We start from the raw sequence: 24,693 nt of genomic DNA, 5'->3' as shown, positions 1-24,693 counted from the left end.
GGAGGAGATACACTCCTGTAATTCCTCTCCATTTTATAGAGCAGTTAGATTTGTTTATGAACTCAGAGGTGAAAGTTTCAGATGATGATGATGATTTGGGAGTTAGTTAAAAGCAAATATTATTTACATAATTAGGTGAAGCTGAAGTTATTGAGTGTATGTATATTTAGTTTATCGTTTATTTTGTACAAATCTTGGGCTGAAATAGGACATGTTTATGTATGCAGGAAATACAGTATAAGAACTAGGCTATCTTGAGATAAATACAGGCAATAAATGAATTAACCGAAGTAAAAGTCATTCTAGACACTGTTTATGATCGGTTGCGTTCTGTAAGGCCATTGTGTCAGGGTTTTTTCTCTCTCAGTGTTTGCATAGCCTTGCCATGTTAGTGCAGCAGAATACAGATGAGAGGGACGCAGTCTTTGACTCGTCGGTCAAGTATCTGTCACATGCCTCTATGTTTGCTTGTGTAGACAGAGAGGTGGGTTTTATTTCTTTATAGCAAATGATTGGAGCCGCTCAGGTTGAATGAACTAGGTGTCACTTTCATTGTTGCAGAGGTGAAGCGATAAACGCCATTCCTCACAATAGTATCTTTATACTAAGAATGGTTTCCTTCTAGGTCCAACTTTTTTTTTTTTTTATGTCTTGAGCTCATAATGTAATAACGATTTTCCAATGTAATGATGATTTTTCACATAATGAATAGGTTATTGTGTGAGAAATGTAGGCCTATTACATTATGAACAAGCAACTTGTAATGTAATCACGGTTCAGAAAGTAGCACATAATGTATAAGTGAAACAATGTCTATTATATAATCAATATTATCTTTCAATCTGAGCACAAAATGTAGGCTAATAGATTTATGTAAAATAATCTATTACATTAAGAGTAAAGATGCCTAATTAAGCTACCTTAAATTTGTTTTGATTTTGACATGCTCCATTATTTTGAGTCACTTTAACCCAGAAATGCATTTTAAGATTATAAATAAAATATTTCTTTCTTTCTTTCTTTCTTTCTTTCTTTCTTTCTTTCTTTCTTTCTTTCTTTCTTTCTTTCTTTCTTTCTTTCTTTCTTTCTTTCTTTCTTTCTTTCTGTAACTTGTATGGGGCAAGTAACCATATTTAGTCACTTCTGCACACATTCAAAATGCCCTCCCCCTGCCTCCATTTGGAGTTGTAGAGTCATGTGGTTTTCTCTCAGCCAATCAGGGGAGATCAAGCTATCTGACAGATATTGACATCAAGGCATCTGACCAATCAGCAGTGGCCTGGAGCACCTCAAACACAGCCATAATGCAGAAATCATAAATATTGCTTTTTTGAACCTAGCTTCTCCCACAGCTATAGTAATAACATCATAACTAAACATGGTAAGTTGATGTAACTCACAAATTATTTGGTTGAATAGTTGTGTTAAAGATTAAGATTGTTGTTATTTGCATAGCATTTGTAAAAATTAGCTTAATGTTTGGCTGAAAACTAAATGCACCATATCTGATCATATGCCCCGTTCACCTAAGACTAGCATGAGTGGCACAAGTGTCCATTTTTAGACATATGCCTGCCTTATGAATGTATGTTTTTTTATTATAGTTAAATGGCATACACAGGTGCTTATTGTTAGTGTGAGGCCTAGTACTGTGTGAATTGATTTTAATTACTGAATATTGGTTTGTGATAAAACACAATTATGAGCAAATATAACAATAATAATTATAATTGTATTTTCTGTTTTTATTCCATCCATCCATCCATCTTCTTCCGCTTATCCGGGGCCAGGGTCGCGGGGGCAGCAGTCTAAGCGGGGATGCCCAGACTTCCCTCTCCCTAGACACTTCCTCCAGCTCTTCCAGGGGGACACCGAGGCGTTCCCAGGCCAGCCGGGAGACATAGTCCCTCCAGCGTGTCCTAGGTCTTCCCCGGGGTCTCCTCCCGGTGGGACATGCCCGGAACACCTTCCCGGGAAGGCATCCAGGAGGCATCTGTAAAAGATGCCCGAGCCACCTCAGCTGGCCCCTCTCGATGTGGAGGAGCAGCGGCTCTACTCTGAGCTCCTCCCTAGTGACCGAGCTTCTCACCCTATCTCTAAGGGAGCGCCCAGCCACCCTGCGGAGAAAGCTCATTTCGGCCGCCTGTATCCGGGATCTTGTCCTTTCGGTCATGACCCACAGCTCATGACCATAGGTGAGAGTAGGAACGTAGATTGACCGGTAAATCGAGAGCTTCGCCTTGCGGCTCAGCTCCTTCTTCACCACGACAGACCGGTACATCGACCGCATTACTGCAGGAGCTGCACCGATCCGTCTGTCAACTTGAGGAACTCTCCACCAACCTGAAGCGGGCAAGCCACCCTTTTCCGACTGAGAACCATGGCCTCGTATTTGGAGGCGCTGATTCTCATCCCAGCCGCTTCACACTTGCTGCAAACCGTCCCAGTGCACGCTGAAGGTCCTGGTCTGATGGGGCCAGCACGACAACATCATCCGCAAAGAGCAGAGATGAAATCGTGTGGTCCCCAAACCTGGCACCATCCGGCCCCTGGCTGCGCCTAGAAATTCTGTCCATAAAAATTATGAACAGAACCGGCGACAAAGGGCAGCCCTGCCGGAGTCCAACATGCACCGGGAACAAGTCTGACTTACTGCCGGCAATGCGAACCAAGCTCCTGCTCTGGTCGTACAGGGACCGGATAGCCCTTAGCAAAGGGCCCCTGACCCCATACTCCCAGAGCACCCTCCACAAGATGCCAGTATCAGTACCTCAAGACAGAGATGTCTCTAAATAAATGTTCCCTGCAGTTTGTGCCTATAATAAATAAATGTTCCTTGCAGTTTGTGTGTGTTTGTGTCATATTGTTTAAAATTCACTCTCGGTAATTTCTTTTACCCTAGACAGGCAAGTGCTCATATATGGTATCTTCATTGACCTTGATTTGCAATGCAAAGATGAAAAAATGTAGAACAATTTTTTTTTTAAATGTCCTTTAAAATTCCCCATTATCTTTCTGAGGTTAAAATTTAGAATTTCCAAATATTTCATTGAGTGCCCTATAAAGGGTTAAAGTGAAATATTGCTTGCTTAACTTTTGCTCCGTGCTGCCATTGGCTGAATCAGGTAACGTGATCTAATACACACACACACACACACACACACAGGGTATGGAAGTAAAATAATGTCAAATGTTTTTGAAATAAAAAAGCCTGTTGAATTGCACTACTTGAAAAAAAATAGGCATTGTATTAACCATGCTTGCATTTTAATGCATTGTATTTTTAGGGCTGAAATTCAACATTGAATATTTAAGCTGTGAATATTTCAATTAAAAACATTTCAAACACATTTTCACTATTAAAAATTCAATAATCCATATTCACCTTTCATATTTCACTTCCAATATATTCAAACTGTTTAAAAATACAACCTATAATATTCAACAGGCAATTTTCGGTCCATTTTATTTCGCTTTGCAAATTCGCTTCCATAAATTCAGTGGTTCAAATTCGACAGTAAATTCAACATTGACATCCAGGAACTGCAGGAAAAGCAGTAGATTGCCGAGCATACTCTCCATCTGCTGTTAGTCGACCCCACCAGCAGGTGGTGGAAAAGCGCGTGTTGTTGACGAAGACCAGCAACAGTTAGAACAAGCCATTCATTCATAAAACTCATTTACAGCAATGTAAGTGTATTTGTGATTATTATGACGGCTGTTTTATGTTAAATTCAGTGTCTTCACGGTTACTTTTCCTGTGTAGCCTACATGCATCTTTCTCTACCGTGAACGAGATTAATGTTATTCCCCGATGCGGAGATCCAATGTTACATTTTTGAGGTTGACATATATTTCTCTTGGTTGTTTAGTTGCCTTAGTATTAATTGATCAAGTGTTGATTTTATGCCAGTATATCACGAAACGCTCAGCATGAAACTTTGCGCGTTAAATTCATATTCTGAGTCCATCTGCTTGCCTGTAGCCTATATAGTAGGCTAGCCTATACAGCCTACATCCCCAATAAGGTGCGAGTTTGGTCTTTTATATCACTGTATTAGTCCATTAAGCTACGTTAAGCGTTTTGTCCCAACGAAAGGGGAATCGTTGAGTATGAGGAATTGAGGGAAACCGATTTTAATCCCGTTCATAGAGAAAGCATGTAGGCTACACAGGGAAAGTAACAATGAAGTTATTGAATGAAACATAAACACAGCTTTTGTGTGTTTATCATCTTTTCCGCATACACAGATAATCATTTTCATTTTATGAATGAATGGCTTGCTCTAACTGTTGCTGGTCTTCGTCAACAACACGCGCTTTTGCAGTTGACTAACAGCAGATGGAGAGTATGCTCGGCAATCTACTGCTTTTCCTGCAGTTCCTGGATGTCAATATTGAATTTACTGTCGAATTTGAACCACTGAATTTGTGGAAGCGAATTTGCAAAGCGAAATAAAATGGACCGAAAATTGCCTGTTGAATATTATAGGTTGTATTTTTAAACAGTTTGAATATTTTGGAAGTGAAATATGAAAGGTGAATATGGATTATTGAATTTTTTATAATGAAAATGTGTTTAAAAATGTTTTTAATTGAAATATTCACAGCTTAAATATTCAACCATATTGAATTTCAGCCCATAAAAATGCAAGCCCTAAAAATACAATGCATTAAAATGCAAGCATGGTTAATACAATGCCTATTTTTTTTCAAGTAGTGCAATTCAACAGGCTTTTTTATTTCAATAACATTTGACATTATTTTACTTCCATACAGTAGGTTATCCGTGTACTTTTTGCCTCTGCTCTTTTATGAGTAATAATAATTTGTTCGTTACATTTATATAGCGCTTTTTCTGAGACCTCAAAGCGCTTTACATATGGAAGGGGGGAATCTCCTCAACCACCACCAATGTGCAGCATCCACTTGGATGATGCGACGGCAGCCATATTGCGCCAGAACGCCCACCACACACCAGCTTACTGGTGGAGAGGAGACAGTGATGAAGCCAATCAGCGTATGGGGATGATTAGGAGGCCATGATGGACAGAGGCCAAGGGGCAGATTTGGCCAGGATGCCGGGGTTACACCCCTACTCTTTTTCGAAGGACATCCTGGGATTTTTAATGACCACAGAGAGTCAGGACCTCGGTTTTACGTCTCATCCGAAGGACGGTGTTCTTTTGGCAGTATAGTGTCCCCGTCACTATACTGGGGCATTAGGACCCACACAGACCACAGGGTGAGCACCCCCTGCTGGCCTCGCTAACACCTCTTCCAGCAGCAACCTAGTTTTCCCAGGAGGTCTCCCATCCAGGTACTAACCAGGCTTGGGCTACAGGGTGATATGGCTGCTGGCAGTAAACAAATACCTAAGTTCAACATTTAGCATTTTTCTTTTGGGGAAAATCCCAATTTGTTTAGTGTGCCTCAGGATTTAGTTAAAGTATTTTTTAAATGGGCTAATGTTTATATGAGAGTTTAAATATGCCTTTTGGTCCAGGGGAATATTTAAAAAAAAATGTGTGCTCCGCCCCCTACTGGAACAGACAGGAGATGTTAAAAAAAAAAAGTGTTAAAAATGTCCTTTTAAAATAATTTCATGGTTGTTATAGTTATAGATCACACTGCTCTTCTGAACAATGTCAATCTATTATCTAGCCAAGAGAAGTAGAACTGTATGTATTATATTTTGTATGCTCTAGTCTATAAAATATGACCTAATCGTCTAATCTCCATAATGCACTTCAAAAATATGTAATGCCATCACAAGGTGGAGCTAGTTTGCAACCAATAACAACATGCAGTTGTTAAAAACAAGATAGATCATGCTACTAAACAGCTGCACAAAACCTTTGACATTCTATACTAAACACCACTTAAGAATATTTAGAGACATGTCGGATTATGGGGACACCGGTTAAAAAAAAGAATAAAAATAGTAGGTGAGAAGGGCAGTTATCGGTTGATTGGCAGGCACATATATAAATGTATACAATATACAAAAACAAATATAAATTGTATACTGTAATACAATCAGAAGGTAGACGACATTGTGGTCAAATTCTAAATAATTTGTGTTATTATTATTTCTTAACTCCAGAGGCGTATAATTCCAACCACCTTCCTCTCATTTGCAGCCAGTACATGCGCTTAAAACGTGCACTCTAAAAAGGAGGCGGTGCTCCATGACATAACTGCTTTATTTAGCCAATAGGGCGCGTGATATGTTAATGAATTCTTCTAAAGCAGGAAGTGCGTTGCGCGTCTGTCTGTCTGTAGATGAGACGAGAAAGAAGAAAATGCTAGAAAGGGGACCGCGGATAATACAACGCTAAGTAAACTCACCGTGTCCCAAGGAAAGAGGACAAATCTACATTTGACCAATACAGAAAGGGAGCTGTTTGTGATACATTGGGGAACGAGGTATGATGCGTTCATCTGCACTGAACACGATGCGTTTTATTCTACTTAATATGTATGTGTAGGGGTGTCGTCTCTTTTTCCTGTTTACACTGCTCATCTAAACAACATTGTGCGGTTTTTAACATAAGTCTATTTTTTTTTGTTATGTTTATCAAATCAGCCTAGTGTCCCCCCCCCCCCCCCCCCCCCATTAGTTAGCCTATGTCTCAAGCGGATGTTTGTATATAACGTTTTATGTCATATAGACGTAACGTTGTCCATCACACTAACATCATGGACAGATGATTCCTGTTTACCCTTTTGACATCTGCAATGCCACTTGTTTTCCGTAGACATTCACATCCACACTGTATAAAAATATTAAAATCACAGGAAATGTCAGTATGTGAGGTTGTTTTGAAGTAATGGCAGATGCTGGGCCTTATTTTGCAGGATACTCTTACTACACCACACTGTCACGATCATCATAACACCATCATTAAGTGTGTGTTTAACTCTTTATGTGCTTTAATAATACTCTGATAAATACTTTTTGATATTTAACACCTTGATCATTTCAATGCCATTAATCAGTGCCTGTGATTCAGGTTATTTATTTTTCTTTCTAAATTTAATATAATATGTAAGTGTGTGTGAAAAATGAAGTCTGGTTGTAACTTTGATGACAATTAATCAGATTTTACCCCTCTATTCTCATTACTGTAATGCAACCATGAGGTTTTACATTTACTATTTCCATTATTTTTAATGATGATGTTCATTGTGCAATATGATTGTTTATTACTCCATTACACTAATAAGCTTATGATTTATATTAAAATAGAGAAGTACAACAAATGCTATATAAATACTTTTAAACCGTGTGTATGCGCTGTATACAAACATTATTTCCACTGATATGTTATATAGTTTCCATTTATCTAAACATATTTAAATATGAATTGAATGAACGATACAAGGCTAAGTTTTATGATGCTGACGTGTTCGAATGATATAATGACCTGTTAAGCGTTATGTAATTACGTTTATTGATGTTATTAATGGAATTTTGTAAAACAAAATTGTATAGTATATATTTTTAATTATATTTCTCTTCAAGGTGATTTTTTTTGCTCTCACATAATTGTATAGGAGATTACACGCCAAATTTGGATCGTTTTGGATTATCTTTGATTAGTGATTGTTGCTGGCTGTATTTGCTTTATAATGTACTATTGCATTCATTTTATTCATTCAGATTAATTTCACAAAGCTCATCCTCATGGATGGATACAAAAACAAATACAGTCTTCCTCTTTTAATTAGGGGGCAAAATTCACATGTAGTGCATTTGTGAACTTAATGCATGTTAAGACCGAAATGAGAATGGTCTCAGGGAATCAAGTTGACAGGTGCATTTCCTCACAATTAAAAATTGAAGTCTTCCTGAGTTAGCAGGGCTAGATCAAGTACCCTGTGCCTTAAGATTATCTAATTGAAATCAAGAAATTTCCTTTAATTGAATTTAGCACTCAATTTACATAACTCTTTTGTGTTCCACTAAAGAAAGAAAATCATACATTTGTAATGAGATGAGGGTGAGAACTGTTATTCCTTTAATATGCTTACAGCTGCTAGTTAAGGTATTACCACGGGCTTGGTACTTGTTGACACTGTTAGTCATCATTAACCTTATCTTATCGTTTCTAATGCGTGTCACTGTTCTTTCTTTTCCTTCTTCAAAGAATTGACCAGATCACTGTGACCTAAAATCCACGCCCATAATATCCTCGCTCTTCATCAGAGAATACGAAATCACATTCAAGGACCCCATCTAAACTACAAAGTAAGTTACTCCATCAGTTTCTATTATTACAAACTAAGCTATTGTTTGAATGGCTTTTCCCTAAAGGCCCATTCACACCAGGACGATGACTATACAGTGTAAGTGTCCACACCAGCGCATGATATTGTTCTGTTTATTATAAGCGAGCGCTGCAGATTTGTCATCTGATGTATTAAACGTCTGAGAGCTCTTTAACTCTTTCCCCAGGAAGTGGTTAGGACTGTTCAAGCTTTAGGGGTGTTGATGGACTCGATCGACTCCATCTGTGTTTTGATCATCGTACTTAATCTGATCCAGAGGTAGTCTTTGACAAAAACACAATTTTCTCAGCTTTTTGCTAAAAATTTCGCTTTTTTATGTAACTTATCCACACACAAGTGTTGATTAAAAAAAAAAGAATACATGAAGCTAAAATAAAATAGACTTTTTTTGTTTAAAAGCCGTTCTTTCTTTTTATATATTGCATGTTTAGATATTCATACAACAAACTATTCTGCGGGCCATGCAATTTTTTATCAAAAATGACCAAAAACGCTGGCGGTGGCTGGCAACTTAAAGGAACACTCCACCGTTTTTTGAAATAGGGCTTATTCACTTTCTTTCCTACATTTAGATAGGTGGGCAAATGCATTTTTGTCTCAGTGCATGCGTTGTTTTAGTTTGACAGGGTCGGCTCTAGCTTAGCTTAGCATAATGAATGGAATCCTTTGTTGCCAGCTAGCATGTCCTGAGTAAAAGTGATATAAAAAATTATAAAAACCCACCTAATTACTTCTTGTGGCCTGCGTATTCACAACAAGTACAAATAGTGATGCAGATTAACACTAGGCGATTTCCTAGGCAGATATTGAGTTATATATTAAGGACTATATTAAGGGGAAGCACAGGCGAAGCACTGCTACTTGGGCGTGATATCTCTGCGCCCAAGTAGCAGTGCTTCGCCTGTGCTTCCCCCTAATATAGTCCCATGTCAATATCTGCATAGGAAATCGCCTAGTGTTAATCTGCATCACTATTTGTACTTGTTGTGAATACGCAGGCCACAAGAAGTAATTAGGTGTTTTTTTATTTTTTTTTTATCACTTTTACTCAGGACATGCTAGCTGGCAACAAAGGATTCCATTCATTATGCTAAGCTAAGCTAGCGCCGACCCTGTCAAACTAAAACAATGCATGCACTGAGACAAAAATGCATTTGCCCACCTATCTAAATGTAGGAAAGAAGGTGAATAAGCCCTATTTCAAAAAACAGTGGAGTGTTCCTTTAATAATAAATAATAAAAAAACGCAGGCGGGAAAAGAGTTAAAGTTGGATAGATTCTGATTGGCTGTCTAGGTTTTTAATTGTTCGTCAGCTGGAAAAAAAGTGATTCTGAAAGTGATTCCAATGATATTGTTTCTCTGTGCCGTTATAGTCGTGCTGTGGACTCTGCTATTCTTTTATATTTAGAATGATATCTAGAACTGTATCATTATCGTTATAATTATCACACACTCCATGATGGAGAGACCGTTAATACGGCTGGTCTGTGTGGTAATTATGTCGGGCAAGAAATCCAAACGTTCGCCTATTGTTGTTCACTGACCTCAAATATTGCTAATGCCACTTTACATATCCGCTCATGCTAACCTTAATCTAGATAATGTGCACTATTATTAGGCGCGTATCCAAGTGTTTGTGCCTGAGTGTTAGTATTTCTCTGTAATATTTCTCTGTAATGTAGCAATGTTACATATTCTTTCTCAGCCCTGACCTCCAGTATATTTAAGTAATTAAATTTATATCATAAAAGTGCAACTAGTCGACTAATGGCTTTAACAACTACCTGTCGACTAGAAAAATCTTTGGATCGAGGGCAACTGTGTTGTTTTCCATTTGTCTGACTGCACATTGGAATATTTTTAACCAAATATAGATCCTCATATAAAGTCATGTGACCTCATAGATCATCCTTTATTCTTCATTGTATTGTATATGCATATCGCAACAGCTTGCAATAACGGGTCATGAACAAAAGACAAAGAGAAAATCACTCACTGCTCTTGGCTGAATAACTTTTGTAGCTTTAATAAGAATCAGTATATTTTTAATTCATACAGTGAAAACTAAGCAGTGTTTTATTTTTACAGTTCCTGTTGATAAATAACCCTAATGTAGGCCTTCCTGAAACCCTTAACCCTGTGGTTTAGCCTACACTGATGTTAAAATAACTCTTCTTATGCTACAGTAAAACACTGATGTTCATCTGTTATTGTTTATTTTCAGCGCAACTATGAACACTCACGAATCCGAAGTATACACGGTGGCACCGGAGATGCCCGCGATGTTTGACGGAATGAAGTTGGCAGCGGTGGCCACAGTTCTTTACGTCATCGTCCGGTGCCTAAACTTGAAAAGTCCCACAGCTCCACCAGATCTCACCTACCAGGATACAACACTCAACCACTTCCTGCTCAAGTCCTGTCCTATCCTGACCAAAGAGTGAGTGTGACAGTTTAGATTATCGTTTCACTGCAGTTACCGTGTCTACTGCGTGAGTAAACCACATCTCAGAATAGCTTAGAGGCTGTTCTTGAAACGGCGCTGCTTTTAGCATGTGGTTGCTAAGACTAATGCGGTGCTCCTAGAATCACTTGCATAAATATACTCTATCGGTCAAATGTTTGGGATCAGAACGATTCTTTTTTGGAGAAATTAATACTTTTATTTAGCAAGAACGCATATAATTGACCAGAAGTTACAGTTATGACATTTATAATTTTTTCAAGTTAAGAATATTTCAAGTTAATGCTCTTCTAATGAACTATTTCTATTCCTCAAAGAATTTAAAAATGTTTCAGAGTTTCCACAAAAATATTAAGCACCACAACCGTTTTCAACATTGATGATAATAATAATAATAATTAATGTTTCTTGAGCAGCAAATCAGAATATTAGAATGATTTCTGAACAGTCATGTGACACTGAAGACTGGAATAATGATGCTGATCACAGGAATAAATTAATAAATCTTAAATATATTAAAACAGTTATATATATATATAATAATACTGTTTTACTCTATTTTCGATCAAATAAATGCAGCTTGGGTGAAGATAAGAGACTTCTGTTGACCCCAAACTGTCTAAGTCCGCACCTATAATGTGCATTTCCAAAAATACCGTAGTAGTACTATGTTTTTGTACTTGGCACCATGGTAATTCCATGTTTTTTAGTCATGTATCTAGTATTCTTTGAATTAACTTAGACTGGCATGTAAAAACCATGGTATATGAATATCGTAAGCATTCAGTACCATGGTATTATTGTTCATTAATATTTTAAATGATCTTAGATTTGTCTTTTATGTTTTCACTTTAATTTTGTCATTTTTAGCGTTAATTGTATTTCAGTTTTATTTCGATTATTAAAACTATTTTGAAAACAAATTTGAATGAAATGTAGGCTTTTTCACGCTCAAATCCAACAACAACAGTTCATGTAAACAGTGAGGTGCTGCTTCAAGAATTTTTTGTGAGCTGAAACAACATATGGTTATTATACCGTTCGTATTTGTCTAGGCCAATACAAAGCATGCCTTTCCAATAACATCAGCAGAAATGTTGGTGTACCTGCACTGCTATTGTATAGTGTGTAATACACTTGACAGGGTGATTCATCAAGCCACTGTTAGTCCTCCTGGCAATATTAATGTTTCAATTCCACGTGATGGTAATCGTTCATTTTTCTTGTTTTAGCACAGAATCTGCAATTAAAATGAGACGCATGTCTTCTGGAGGCCGTTTTGCACGCGTTGACCTCCGAAGTTGTCTGTTGCACTGTGCGGGTGGGTGTTACTTTTGTTACCCAAAGTGACTCCCAGCTGGTTATGTAATCATTATTTTCCAGTACAGCTACTACACTAGGGGCCAAGAGATCAATCAAAAAAAAAAAAAAAAAAAAAAACACCAGCCCATTGTCTGTACTTATCCTTATCTCTTCAGTGCCACATTTAACTTTTCCCATGTTTGTTTGGCTAGAGGATTGTCTAGCAAAACGCCTTTTAAGAAAACAACGGCTTTAGACCAGTCAGAGTTTGAAGAGCCGTAGGTTATTTGTTCAAGCATTGATAATAGTCGTGCATGCCTGTGATGTTGCATTGTGGGTCTGGACTTTGGAGCATTATTAGGCGTGTCACGCCAACGCAGCCGTGCCGCTGCATGCTTCCTTTTTTTTTTCCTTTTTTTTTTCTTTATTGCTTGCGGATGACTGCAGCTCAGTCAACAAAAAGAGGAATGGTTCAAGATGAAGTACAGGGAACAAAAAAAAGCCTGTTTCTATACAGTTCTGTGGTTAGTTAAGTAACACTCAAGCCTTGTTTGTCAACATTCCTGGTTATTTAAAGCGAGTATGCATTTGTGTTGCTTATTTTATCTGCCCTAGGACCTTAACTCACCTCAAATGTCTTGTTTTTTTTTTTTTTATGGTAAAACCCTCTGTGCTGATCCTCTTGTCTTATTTGACCGTGTCATTGTGAGCAGATTAAACCAGCCGGGCTTTCCCTCACATCTCATAACCGATATTTTAAGGGAAATCACATATAATAGACACTGGTTATGCAGCTACGCTTGATGCTATCGTGAGAGCATCTTATGTAATACTTCAGGAGGTGTGGAATAGATCGCAGTGACAGTGAGATAGGAAAGATGTGGAAGGTGTTCTGTGTACTTTGTTTACTGCTGTTTTTTAGCCTCACTTTGTGGGAATAAACGTGGTTTAAGTGGTCTGGGTGCCTGAGGCATCAGAGTAAAGGAGGGTCAAGTTGATTCATTGTCAATGAGAAAGAGTCTTATGGAATGTTTATCCTGAGAATTTTTACCTCTGATAACAGTGATACTCTGAAATGTTGTCTCAAATGGCGATATTCCAGAAAGTTACATCTACAAACGGTAGCGAATATTGTAGAGGGTTTTTTTATTTTTTTATATACCACTTGGTTATTAGAGGAAATCTGCTGATTGGCTTCAAGTGTGTTGTACTGCTCTGTCCGATCCACTTTCAACAGCGTTTCTCAGAAATGGCATACTGTACCTTTAATTTTTGCCCCTTTTCAAATTTAAATAAGTCCTAAAGTTCATGCTATTAATTAAAATTCATGTCAACCATTATTCACAAATAAACATTTATGTCTTCAGTAATGATCCCTGCATTAGCTGCAAATAATCATGTTAAAAATATTAGTAGTACAGTACAAATTTTTTTGTGCTTTTGAAAGTAGTCTCTCATGCTCACCAAGGCTGCATTTATGTGATCACAAATACAGTAAAAACAGTAATATTGTTAAATAGTATCACAGCTTGAAATAAGTTATTTTAATATTTACAAATATAATTTCTTTATGTGATGCAATGCTGAATTTTCAGCTTTACTACAGTCTTCATTGTCACATGATATTTTAGAAAAATCATTCTAATATGGTTTCTTTTAATGCTGAAAAAACTGAGATGCATTTGTTTTTTTAAGATTCTTTAATCAATAGAAAGTTCAAAAGAACAGCATTAATTTGAGAGCTTTGTTAGATTGTAAAGGTTTTTACTGTCACTTGATACATTTAATGTGTCCTTGTGGAGTAAAAGTATTCATTTCTTTCTGACCCCAAACTTTTGAACAGTTTATTTTGTATTGGTTATGTATGAATTGAGAAATTGTAGTGGCGATTGCAAGTAACTATGCCCTTCACAGAACACAGAACTGACTAATAGTTTTGTTCACTTATTATAATCACTATAAAATAAAGCTTTTTCAGTTGTCAGTGGAAAAACCTTTCTCTATTTTCTGTATTTTGGACCTCTGCCTTTTTATCACAGTAATTGTATAATTTCTTTTAATATTTTTTTAAAGACAAACAGCTGATACAAATGCTTTTACTTCATCCTGCCCACACAAGTGTAATATCCATAACCACTTCATGAGCACATTTCACCAAAAATCATGTTGTTCACAAAGAAATCCAGTTCATTCCTATGAGACTGTTACACAGACAACCTACGAGCTTAGCAAAGGGTCAGTGTGTAATTGGTTAAAGCCTAATTGGTGGGCGGGACTGTTACATAACTGCAGCGTGCACCTCTGTGATGCCGCATGGTGACCTGTCCCAGTGCCTGCTGTTAGTATACAGACCCAGAAACAAACCTTAAAGCACTGCAGAAATGTGGGCCGCTACACTGATCGTTCATAATCATCAGAAAAATATGCACATTCTGTATGTTTTCTTTTGGCGAAACATGAACCTAGAAACACAATCTTAACCATTGATTTAACAGCAGTTTCCTTTGTTTTTCTAAATGACCTAGGTCATGCCACACCTATTGCACCTATTTTTGTTTTTGAATAATTCTCATCTATCTGAGCTGACTATAGGCCACCTTTTTGAAGTTTTTAGTTGGGCACAAAATCAAATCATGTACCTCTGTGTAAACCTGAGATTTTGTTTCATGTTCTAGGTACATTCCTCCTCTGCTATGGGGTAAAAGCGGTCATCTGCAGACAGCCCTCTATGGAAAGTTGGGTCGGGTCAGTTCACCTCACCCGTTCGGCCTGCGCAAATATCTGCCAATGCAGGACGGGGCCACTGCGACTTTTGACCTCTTTGAACCCCTGGCGGATCATCAGTCCGGAGGTCAGTGCCACGTAGTCGGGCGCATTTAGTCTGTAACGCTACTCTGCTATGTGGAAACCTGATAAATGAAATTCTCACGCTCAGGTTCAAGGAGACAGTATCACTTAAATTACATTTGAATGGTTTGCTTACTCATCGTTCTTCTGAAAAAGAGATATTAAATAAAGCAACGGTCATGTAAAGATCAATGTGAAATGACATTTGCAACCATTTTACTTCTGTAATGTGATCTTTGTGAGGAAAACAGAATATTATTTAGTTATAAATACATTTTTAACCATTTGAAATAACAATTGCACAAAATAAGACCAGGATTTTTTCAAAGACCGTAAATATTATGTTGATATTTAAGATGAATACAGCACAGAAATTAAATAAATTAAATATATAAATTAAATAAAACCTCCATCTGTCCTGTTGCATTATGTCAATGCATTAGAAAGTGGAGTTTATGCAGTTTTGTTGTTATGCAAACAATGTAATTTACCCTTGTTTGCTTTGTGCCAACATTGTGACACATTACCTGGAAAAGAAAAGATAAACGCACCACATTTGCTTGGTAATGCTGATCAAATCAAGCATTTGTCTGCATACATTTGCATGTATTTGTCTACATGTGTCACTTCTTCCATAGCAAGCGCTCTTAATGTTGTGTGTTGGTTTCACAGAGGACGTCACCATGGTCATTTGTCCTGGCATTGGGAACCACAGTGAGAAGCACTATATCCGCACCTTTGTGGACCATTCGCAGAAACAGGGCTACCGGTGTGCTGTGCTCAATCACCTCGGGGCCTTGCCGAACATTGAGCTCACCTCCCCTCGCATGTTCACCTACGGTACGAGACTTTTATGCATTATGATGAGCAAATGTGCTTATCCAGGAAATGTCACATTGAATGAATGAATGAATGAATTAGGCACTTTTCAAGTTATTGATTAAAGCTTGTTTGTTCACACATGTTCAAATGAACCGCACTAACAGAGCAATCGAACCAAACATGCCAAGTGTGAACACACCCTTAAAGTGTTTTAATTACAGTTAATGTAACCCCTCTGGTCCTATTTGCCCTGCTCTGAGTGAGACTCAAACCAGCGTCTCCAGAGTTATATTAGAAAAGACTTCTCTAAGCTTTATAATGGTAATTAATGGTAACTGAGATTTTGAAGCTCAAAAAAGCGCATCCATCCATCATAAAATTAATCCATATTGCTCCAGGGGGTTAATAAAGGCTTTCTGAAGCGAAACGATGCATTTTTGTAGGAAAAATATCCATATTTATAACTTTATAAACTAGAATCACTGGCTTCCAGTAACGGCCGTACGCAAGTCTAGTTCCAGTGGAAGAGTGACCTCTGACCCCAACGCATGACAAATGTGGAAGCGCAGAGGATAGAGCAAAACAAAACACCGGTCATGAATTAGAAGTCTAAAACGAGAATGTTTAAAGAGAAATGGTGGACGTGCTTGCGTTTGTTGCCCAGCCCTATTTGTTTGAACCCCTAGATGCGTCTACTCCTACATCCTACGTCATGCGTCGGGTCAGAGGTCGTTCTTCCGCTGGAACTAGACTCTCGTACGGCCGCTACCGGAAGCCAGTGATTTTATCCGCTGAAGCCGTATGGATTTCTTTTATTATGGATGGATGTGCTTTTTTGGCTTCAAAAACCAAGGCACCATTCACTCCCATTATAAAGCTTGGAAGTGCCAGGGTATTTTTAAATTAGGGATGGGCATTTTTAAAAAAATATTGCATTCGAATATTCGGGCTCATAAAATTCGAATATTCGAATATTCGTTTATTTAAATGACGTTTAACGAAAAATACGTTATTTTTAAGGTAATTTTTTTTTAACGTTTTGTCACCATTTCTGAAGAAGCTTATGATTAGGCAATATACACAACAAGCTTACAACATGTGTTAAAGTTTTCTTTTAATTGAAAACATTAAGCAGTAGGCCTATGTGTAAACAAAAAAATATAAGAACAAAAGGATTATGCTCAAGCAGCGCGAACGGAAAAAAACGCCTAATAAAGCAGAGTAGCAGATTGCGCCAGTTATCGTACAGAACGTACACATACACTCGAGTCAGCATATGATTATCGTGTTTATATTGTTTCACGTTTATGTTGAGAAAAACAATAATATCCACATGGAGGGACGCCGCGAGCAATTTATGCTCGAGTGAGAAAACGCGCTGCGCTGACAGACGTTTCAGAGAAACAAAGATAACGGTGTTCTAGTTCTAAGTTTCTAACAGCACCTTGCGTTTTCTGTTCTTAAACCTCTCTCTCAAAGAAAACTTAAAGGAAGAATATACCTCAATATCATTTTACTATTAGATAAGTTATCATTTCGGATCACTCGCACGTAACAGCTGCGCTTACCTGCAGTCGTGATGCAGTGATAGACAGCTGTCTTTCCTCAGTCGACTGCTGCTGTTTGGATTTCATGTGATTTCTCATTGTGGTGATGATATTATAACTCCAGATTAATAAATTAATTTGATCAAAAGTAATTCCATTTTGTAAAATCATTTAGTAACCTCATTTTCGACTAGTAATTCCAAACTTCGCGAGGCAGACGACGACATTATGATAAAATACAAACAACTTGTTAAACATGCGCCACAGTGCCACCCAGTGCATTTAATTATAACTGCGAGTTAGTGCTTGGGATTTATCAGGGATTCACTGCATTTACGACCCGCAAAGTATTTACGGCTTCATAAATTCGATAAAATTCGAATAGTATTTTATTTTTCGAATAATAATTACAGATCGAATATTCGAAAATTCGAATATTCGTGCACATCCCTATTTTAAATATAACTCTAATTGTGTTTGGCTGAATAAGAAAGTCATATACACAAAAGATGGCTTGAGGTTGAGTAAATTATGGGATTTACTAAGTTTTTTTTTTTTTTTTTTTTTCGTAGGTTGTACATGGGAGTTCGCAGCAATGGTTGGCTTCATTAAAAAAACATATCCTCAGACCAAACTTATTGTCGTGGGCTTCAGTCTGGGGGGAAATATCGTCTGCAAGTTCCTGGGAGAGAACCGTACCAACCAGGAGCGGGTTCTGTGCTGTGTTAGCGTGTGCCAGGGCTACAGTGCACTAAGGTGAGCCGCTCTGTTCTCTGACAGAAGCTACATAATACCTGATGTCGCTCCAGAGGGGTGTGGAACGGGGATTCACGAAGCCAGGGTTGGGCGAAATGCCCAGATTAAAATTCTGCCAGCTTGCTTTGAGTACGAGTTAGACCATTTCACTACTGCTTTCAGTGGACTCCGACTGAACTCTAGATAAGAACTAACAGTGTGTACATTGTACTTAGTTATTTAAAAGAGGCACAGATGGTCTCAGTATTGTGTCCACCTGTTTTCTCCGCTTGACGTTTGCATATTGCATGAAGCTCGTTTGTTTGTACATTTGTGCAAGCATATCTCTGTTAGCCTGAATAGAGCCTCCCTAACGGCGCTCTTCAAAAATTGAAGTGACAAACTGAATTTCCACAGGGCATGTTTGCACCCTACAAAAGGAAGTCAAATGTACTAAGCACCCTTTATTTCAACATTAAATGAGGAACATTTCGACAAGAATCATCTGGCCACAAAAGTAGTATGCAATTCAAAAGGTTCCAGTCAGTAAGATTTTTTTGTTGTTGTTGTTGTTGTTGTTGAAATAAATGAATACTTTTATTCACCGAGGATACATTAAATGAATCAAAAGTTAAAAAGATTTCTATTTCAAATAAATGCAGTTTAACTTTTAACTTTAGAAATAACTTTAGCAGCAAATCATCATATTAGAATGATTTCTGAAGGATCATGTGACACTGAGAACTGGTGTAATGATGCTGAAAATAAAGTATTTACAGTATTATTTAATTATAGACTTAAAATTAGCATGATATGTAAATCTAATTTGATATATTTGGATATTTCCAGCCACAAAAAAGTCATTGTATACTTGTACCCACTGGCTATAAAGATGTCAGTGTTGACATGTCAACACTAAAGAGCACCATAGCAACTGGTCTAACAACTAAACAGTGAGCATCACTGTCAGAGAATAAACTTGTGATGTCCGTTCCGCTGAGCAGAAGCAGCTCTGGAATGCAGTGGGTGTGTTTGGACTTCAGTAAAATCTGAGGCCACACCTTTGCTGTCTGTTCTGTTTGTCAGCAGCTCTGCTGGGCTTTTCTACAGCATGTCAACACACTTGGCACTGCCAAACAGTCTAGCTCTGCCTTCAGACTGGATTACCGAATCTGTAAAGCCCCTGCTAATCTGCTCTCCCCGATTATCTGCCGGATTATTATATTCAAGATCCCTTTTAATGCACCTTATGAATTTAGCTGGAATTGATATTGAAGGGCTCATGCATATCATAGTTGTTTGTTTCTAGGTCCACTTAATCAGCATTATGAGTCTAACATCTATATTATAATATATAATATACACACTGCTGTTCAAAAAGGTTTGGGATCGGTAATATTTTTCATGTTTTTAAAAGAAGTCTCTCATGCTCACCAAGGCTGTGTTTAAAAAAAAAAAAAAAAAAAAAAAATTATTAAAAATTACCAGCAAAACAAAAAAACAATAATATTGTTAAATATTATGACAATTTAAAAGAACTGTTTTCTATTTGAATATTTTTCAAAAATATAATTTATTTCTGTGATGCAATGATGAATTTTCAGTCACATGATCCTTCAGAAATCATTATAATATGCTGATTTTGATGCTCAAAAATCATTAATTATTATTATCAATGTTGAAAAAATATTCTTTCAGGATTATTTGATGAATAGAAAGGTATTTCATTTATTTGAAACAGAATCTTTTGTAACATTATACATGTCTTTGCTGAATAGAAGTATTGATTTCTTTTATTGAAATTAAACTTTTGAACGTGAGTGTATTATGTTAAAAAAGCTTTCTATTTCAGATAAATGCTGTTCTTTTTAACTTTCTATTCATCAAAGAATCCTGAAAAAAGTTGTCCATAACTGTTTTCAACATTGATAATAAAAATGATAAACATTTCTTGAGCAGCAAATCAGCATATTAGAATGATTTCTGTGATCATGTGACATGGAGTAATGCTGAAAATTCGGCTTTGCATCACAGGAATAAATTACATTTTAAAATATATTAAAATAGAAAACGGTTATTTTAAATTGTAATAATATTTCACAATATTCCTGTTTTTTTATATATATATAAAATGATATATATATATATATATATATATATATATATATATATATATTTTTTTATATATATATATATATATATATATATATATATATATATATATATATATATATATATATATATATATATATATAAAATATATAATTTATATATAAAAAAAATAAATGTAAATTTTTTTTTGTTTTTTACTTCATTAGATTTTTATTTGGTGTTTTTAGGGGCATCATAACCTTCAAAAGTATGAAAGAAATACACGCTTTTTTTAAACTGCGTTGAAAACTTGTGTTATGTGTTTTACTTCAGAGCTCAGGAGACGTTTCTGCAGTGGGACCAGTGTCGTCGTTTCTATAACTTCCTGATGGCCGACAACATGAAGAAGATCATTTTGTCCCACAGGTACTGTCCAGCTCGTCTTCGGCATTGAACCTTGACAGATTTCGCTGTGAGCACTGTTTAGTGGCCAGCTGTGATATTCACTCTTCTCCTGAAATTTTTGTGAAGCTCACATGTTCTTTTGCAATCAAGCCATTAGGAGACCTCAGAATAACTTACAGTAATGCTGTCTCTGATGACACAAAAACAAGATAAATTTACTGCCTTCTGAGTGGTAAGAGTATACAAATCTAATCACTGAGTTGTCATTTGAACAGAGTCAGGAAAGCGTTTCTTTTTGTGGTTCAACAGGAGCGCCTTGTTCGGAATGGGCTCCACTAAAATGGTGGATGCAGATCTGAGCCGGCTCTATACTGCCACATCACTCATGCAGATCGATGACAACATCATGAGGTGAGTGCAGGGAAATTGCTAAATGTGATTTTTGTCATTTTCTAACGGTCTCGTGAAACCGAGACAAGAGACATATTTTGAGACTCAAGAATTGTGATTGACCACACACACTGACAAATGGTATGTAGTATTTTTAGGGGTTATTTTAAGTCACGTTCTCTGAAACTGAATCTTCACTCCGCATTGTCAAAGAATGTTTTGTGCTGTTATTTATAGAATACCATGTTTACCATAGCTATTGTTACTGCAATAAAATGGTGCTTATATGCTGTTAGCAATGCATTTATTTACAGGATCTAGTTTAACTCTTTCCCTGCCAGCGTTTTTTTTTTTTGATAGTTCACAAAACTTTCATGGCCTACAGAATATTTTGTTGTATGAATATCTGAACATGCAATATTCAAAAGAAAGAACAGAGTCTCTGCTTTAAAAATAAAATAAAATTTATTCTAGCTTCATGCATTCTTTTTTTATCAACACATTGATGATACTTTTTCGTAAAAAATGCAACATTTTTGCATAAGCAATGCTTTTATAACTGGTTTCTCTCCCATCTTTGCCTATGTTTTGATCCTGAGACTCTATTCTTTCAGAATATGCGTAATAGCGCCCCCTACCTTATAATAGTGAAGGCTGCGGAAAATTCTGTCAATCAGGGGGAAATTTTACATATACAAATATTTGTAACATTTGTAAACATTAAAATACTCTGAAAATTAATTCTAAATGAGCAGTATTCTATTTATAAATGAACCTAAAATAATAAATGATATAAAAAAAATTATATTATTAGTTCTTCATATCTAATGCTATATTAGTAGGCATACTAATATACTACTAGTATATTAGTATACTATTCCTAGTATAGAAAGATGTCAATTTGTTTTTTAGAAAATTCCATGGTCACAACTCTCTGAAGGAATACTACGAGAAGGAGAGCTGTGTTCATTTCATTCATAATGTGAGTAAAATGATAATGGAATTTAGTGAATAATTTTAGAGAGTCTATGGAAATGTGTGTTGGCTTCCTGTTCGTGACTAGTTTTTCTGTCTGTGTTGCAGATAAATGTGCCTCTGCTGCTGGTGAACTCGGCTGATGATCCGCTTGTGCACAACACGTTACTCACCATTCCTCGCACACTCGCAGGTACAGCACTGCACACCAAACTATCAAAAGTCTGGAAAGAATGGCATGGGGAAAACCAAAGAGTGTAGTTTTTGAATTATACAAAAGAATAGTTATTCATTTTATCCTCAACTCAATTTTTCACATTTTCCAAAGAAAATGTACTTGACCATGAGAAATGTGCCGCCAGATTGCTATAACTAGTGGTAAAGTGGAAGAAATTATCTGTTCACTTCACGATGATTGGTGCGTAGTCAATGAAAACGTCACAATTTTGTCATATTGCACAATGGTTAAATTGATAATCACGGTTATTTGCTTAAAATTATACAACGATTGTTGTTATTTGAGAAATTTATTTTTTTACATTTCATCAGAATTATTTCCCTTTTATCTATAAGCACACATCCTGTGTTACGCAGCACGTTTGAGCTTTCGCAAGAACCAATGAGGTTCATTCTCATGTGTCAAGCAGGTTCAGCTGAGTTTCTTTGTTTGATGATCAATGTTTAAATGTGAATAAAAGCCTAAATTCAATCTGCTCATCACATAATGCGATCGTGTCTCTTCAGAAAATTTGGACTAAACTGCTCAATTCACATGGATTAGTTTTACAATCTCTTTATGAACTTTTTGAAGCGTCAAAGGGGTAGTTGTGTAGCTGTCAATGGAGGGACAGAAAGCTCTCAGATTTCATCAGAAAGATCTTCAGAATAGTGAATTATTAATTATTGAATACTTTGAAATATTGAAAGTGATGCTTGCCTTAAACACACCACCTAATTCCCTTTTTTTTTTAAGTGCTGTATAGTCATTTCTGGCCACTTCGCATAGCTTCTCCTACTTCTTCAACATGCCTACAGCCTTTTTCCACGGTGATCTTTTATTAGATTATGACCTCATATGCCAAAACACCCATAATTACTACAGTCGTGAGATCTCTACTTGTTTAAACATACCCGTATATAATAAATATCGTGTCATAAGGCAAACTATGACAAACTCTGGTCAACATTGGCGGTGTATCGAAACCTTTTTATTGCTCAGGGTCAGTGTGACAGGAAGTCAGAGAGGGAACCTGAGTGTTTTATTGTGTGTGACAGAGCTCAGTATTGTTGACTATTACCCTGATATAAAATGACTCGTGTCGTCATGAGATTTTCATCACACCGCCTACAATAGATGCTATTCTCTGTATTTGAGTTGTTGCAATTCTGAGATTCGTTGGTTCATTTTCACCTTCCAGAAAAGAAAGAAAACGTGATCTTCGCACTGACGCTGCACGGTGGACACCTGGGTTTCTTCGAGGGCGCTGTGCTGTTCCCTCAGCCCCTCACCTGGATGGACAAGGTCATTGTCGGCTACGTTAATGCCATCTGCCAGTGGGAGAAACAGAAACCACCGTGCCTAAGTCAAGGCGCCCATTCCAACGAAACCAAATGCCAAGACAGTAAATCCTAACCGACCCCGCCTCCGTTGCACCTCCACTGAGACATTTTCACCGCGCACACGAGGGATCGGACAACTATTTTCAAGCGTTCACTGTCAGTGGGGAATATGTGTTTCTCTTTTGTATCACGGTTTATCAGCGACATGAATCCTAACAACTTTTCAAAGGAGAAAACTGAAAAGCCACTCGATGACCAAAAACAATCAAATAACCGGTGTAGCGAGAGCACCCTTTTGTATTTACTGTAGTTTGTAGTTGTTTAGATATTATCAGTATATCTTGCCCTCGAATTAGGACACTAAAAACTGATTAGTTTATCACTGCTAAATAGGTCTAACAGAGCTGAGTGACTCTCACAAAAACGTCCAAAGTCAAAAAAGGAAAGAGGTTGGGGGAGTCATATTTTGGATAATATCAATAGTCAATATTTTGCATAAATAGAAAGGTGCCTATTTTTGGACAATTAAAAAATTTCAGCACATCCCCTCACTTTTGGTAATTTTTTGGTACATTTTTGGTCAATTTCTTCTCAATGGTGAATCACTATACTCGCAGTAATGTTTTACTGTAATACAATAGTTTAAATCAGCATAAACTAAAGGCAGTGCAACAAATAATAGTATGACTATAATTCACTTTTTTTTTTTTATGTCAAGGTAATGATAATTGGATGTCGCAATACAAATATGTAATGGCCCTTAATCTCTTTTAGCTAAATAATTCATTCCTTCCTTTTGGTTTTTGACTACTTTTGTGAGATTCGCCCAGCCCAGCCATCTTATTAAACAGACCCGGCGAACTTCACTATACGCAACACGTGAGTTTATGGGAAGTGAGTGTTATGCAGGCACTGTGTGCTTCTGGATACGACCGGCACACCGTTTGAGTGCATATTAACATTTGATATTAAGTAGCTATCTTCGGTTTTTGGTCTGGTAACTGTTTAAGCACAGCCTGGCATTCACGTCGCTCATATTTTAAAACTAACTAGACCTTTTTCAAGTATACCAGGGTATGATGAGAAACTTTATTAAGCGTGAATCTATACCAGTCCTTGCCGGTTGAATCCAAGTCACATTCCTAGTCGGATCAGTTTTTGTTTAGCACTTTTATATAATGTTTGCCATATGATCCGTTACGTTGTCATGAAGAGCCTAGAGAGACTAGCCGACCATGTTAAATCTAGAGATTTAAAAA

At 36.9% G+C, this 24,693-nt stretch overlaps 1 protein-coding gene across 1 annotated transcript; it reads left to right on the top strand.

Moving 5' to 3' along the window:
- Window positions 1-6,225: 6,225 nt before the first annotated feature.
- abhd2a (abhydrolase domain containing 2, acylglycerol lipase a) lies at window positions 6,226-24,693 on the top strand. Its single transcript, XM_084404051.1, has 11 exons — window positions 6,226-6,429; window positions 8,154-8,254; window positions 10,521-10,736; window positions 14,738-14,913; window positions 15,582-15,749; window positions 17,851-18,034; window positions 20,438-20,530; window positions 20,819-20,920; window positions 21,812-21,881; window positions 21,983-22,067; window positions 23,293-24,693. The coding sequence occupies exons 3-11, from the start codon at window positions 10,528-10,530 to the stop codon at window positions 23,505-23,507; spliced, it is 1,302 nt and encodes a 433-aa protein (XP_084260177.1). The 5' UTR covers window positions 6,226-6,429; window positions 8,154-8,254; window positions 10,521-10,527; the 3' UTR covers window positions 23,508-24,693.

The sequence above is a fragment of the Rutilus rutilus genome, assembly GCF_951802725.1.
Source record: "Rutilus rutilus genome assembly, chromosome: 3".
NCBI lineage: Eukaryota > Metazoa > Chordata > Actinopteri > Cypriniformes > Leuciscidae > Rutilus > Rutilus rutilus.
This window is presented reverse-complemented; position numbering and strand designations above follow the sequence as displayed.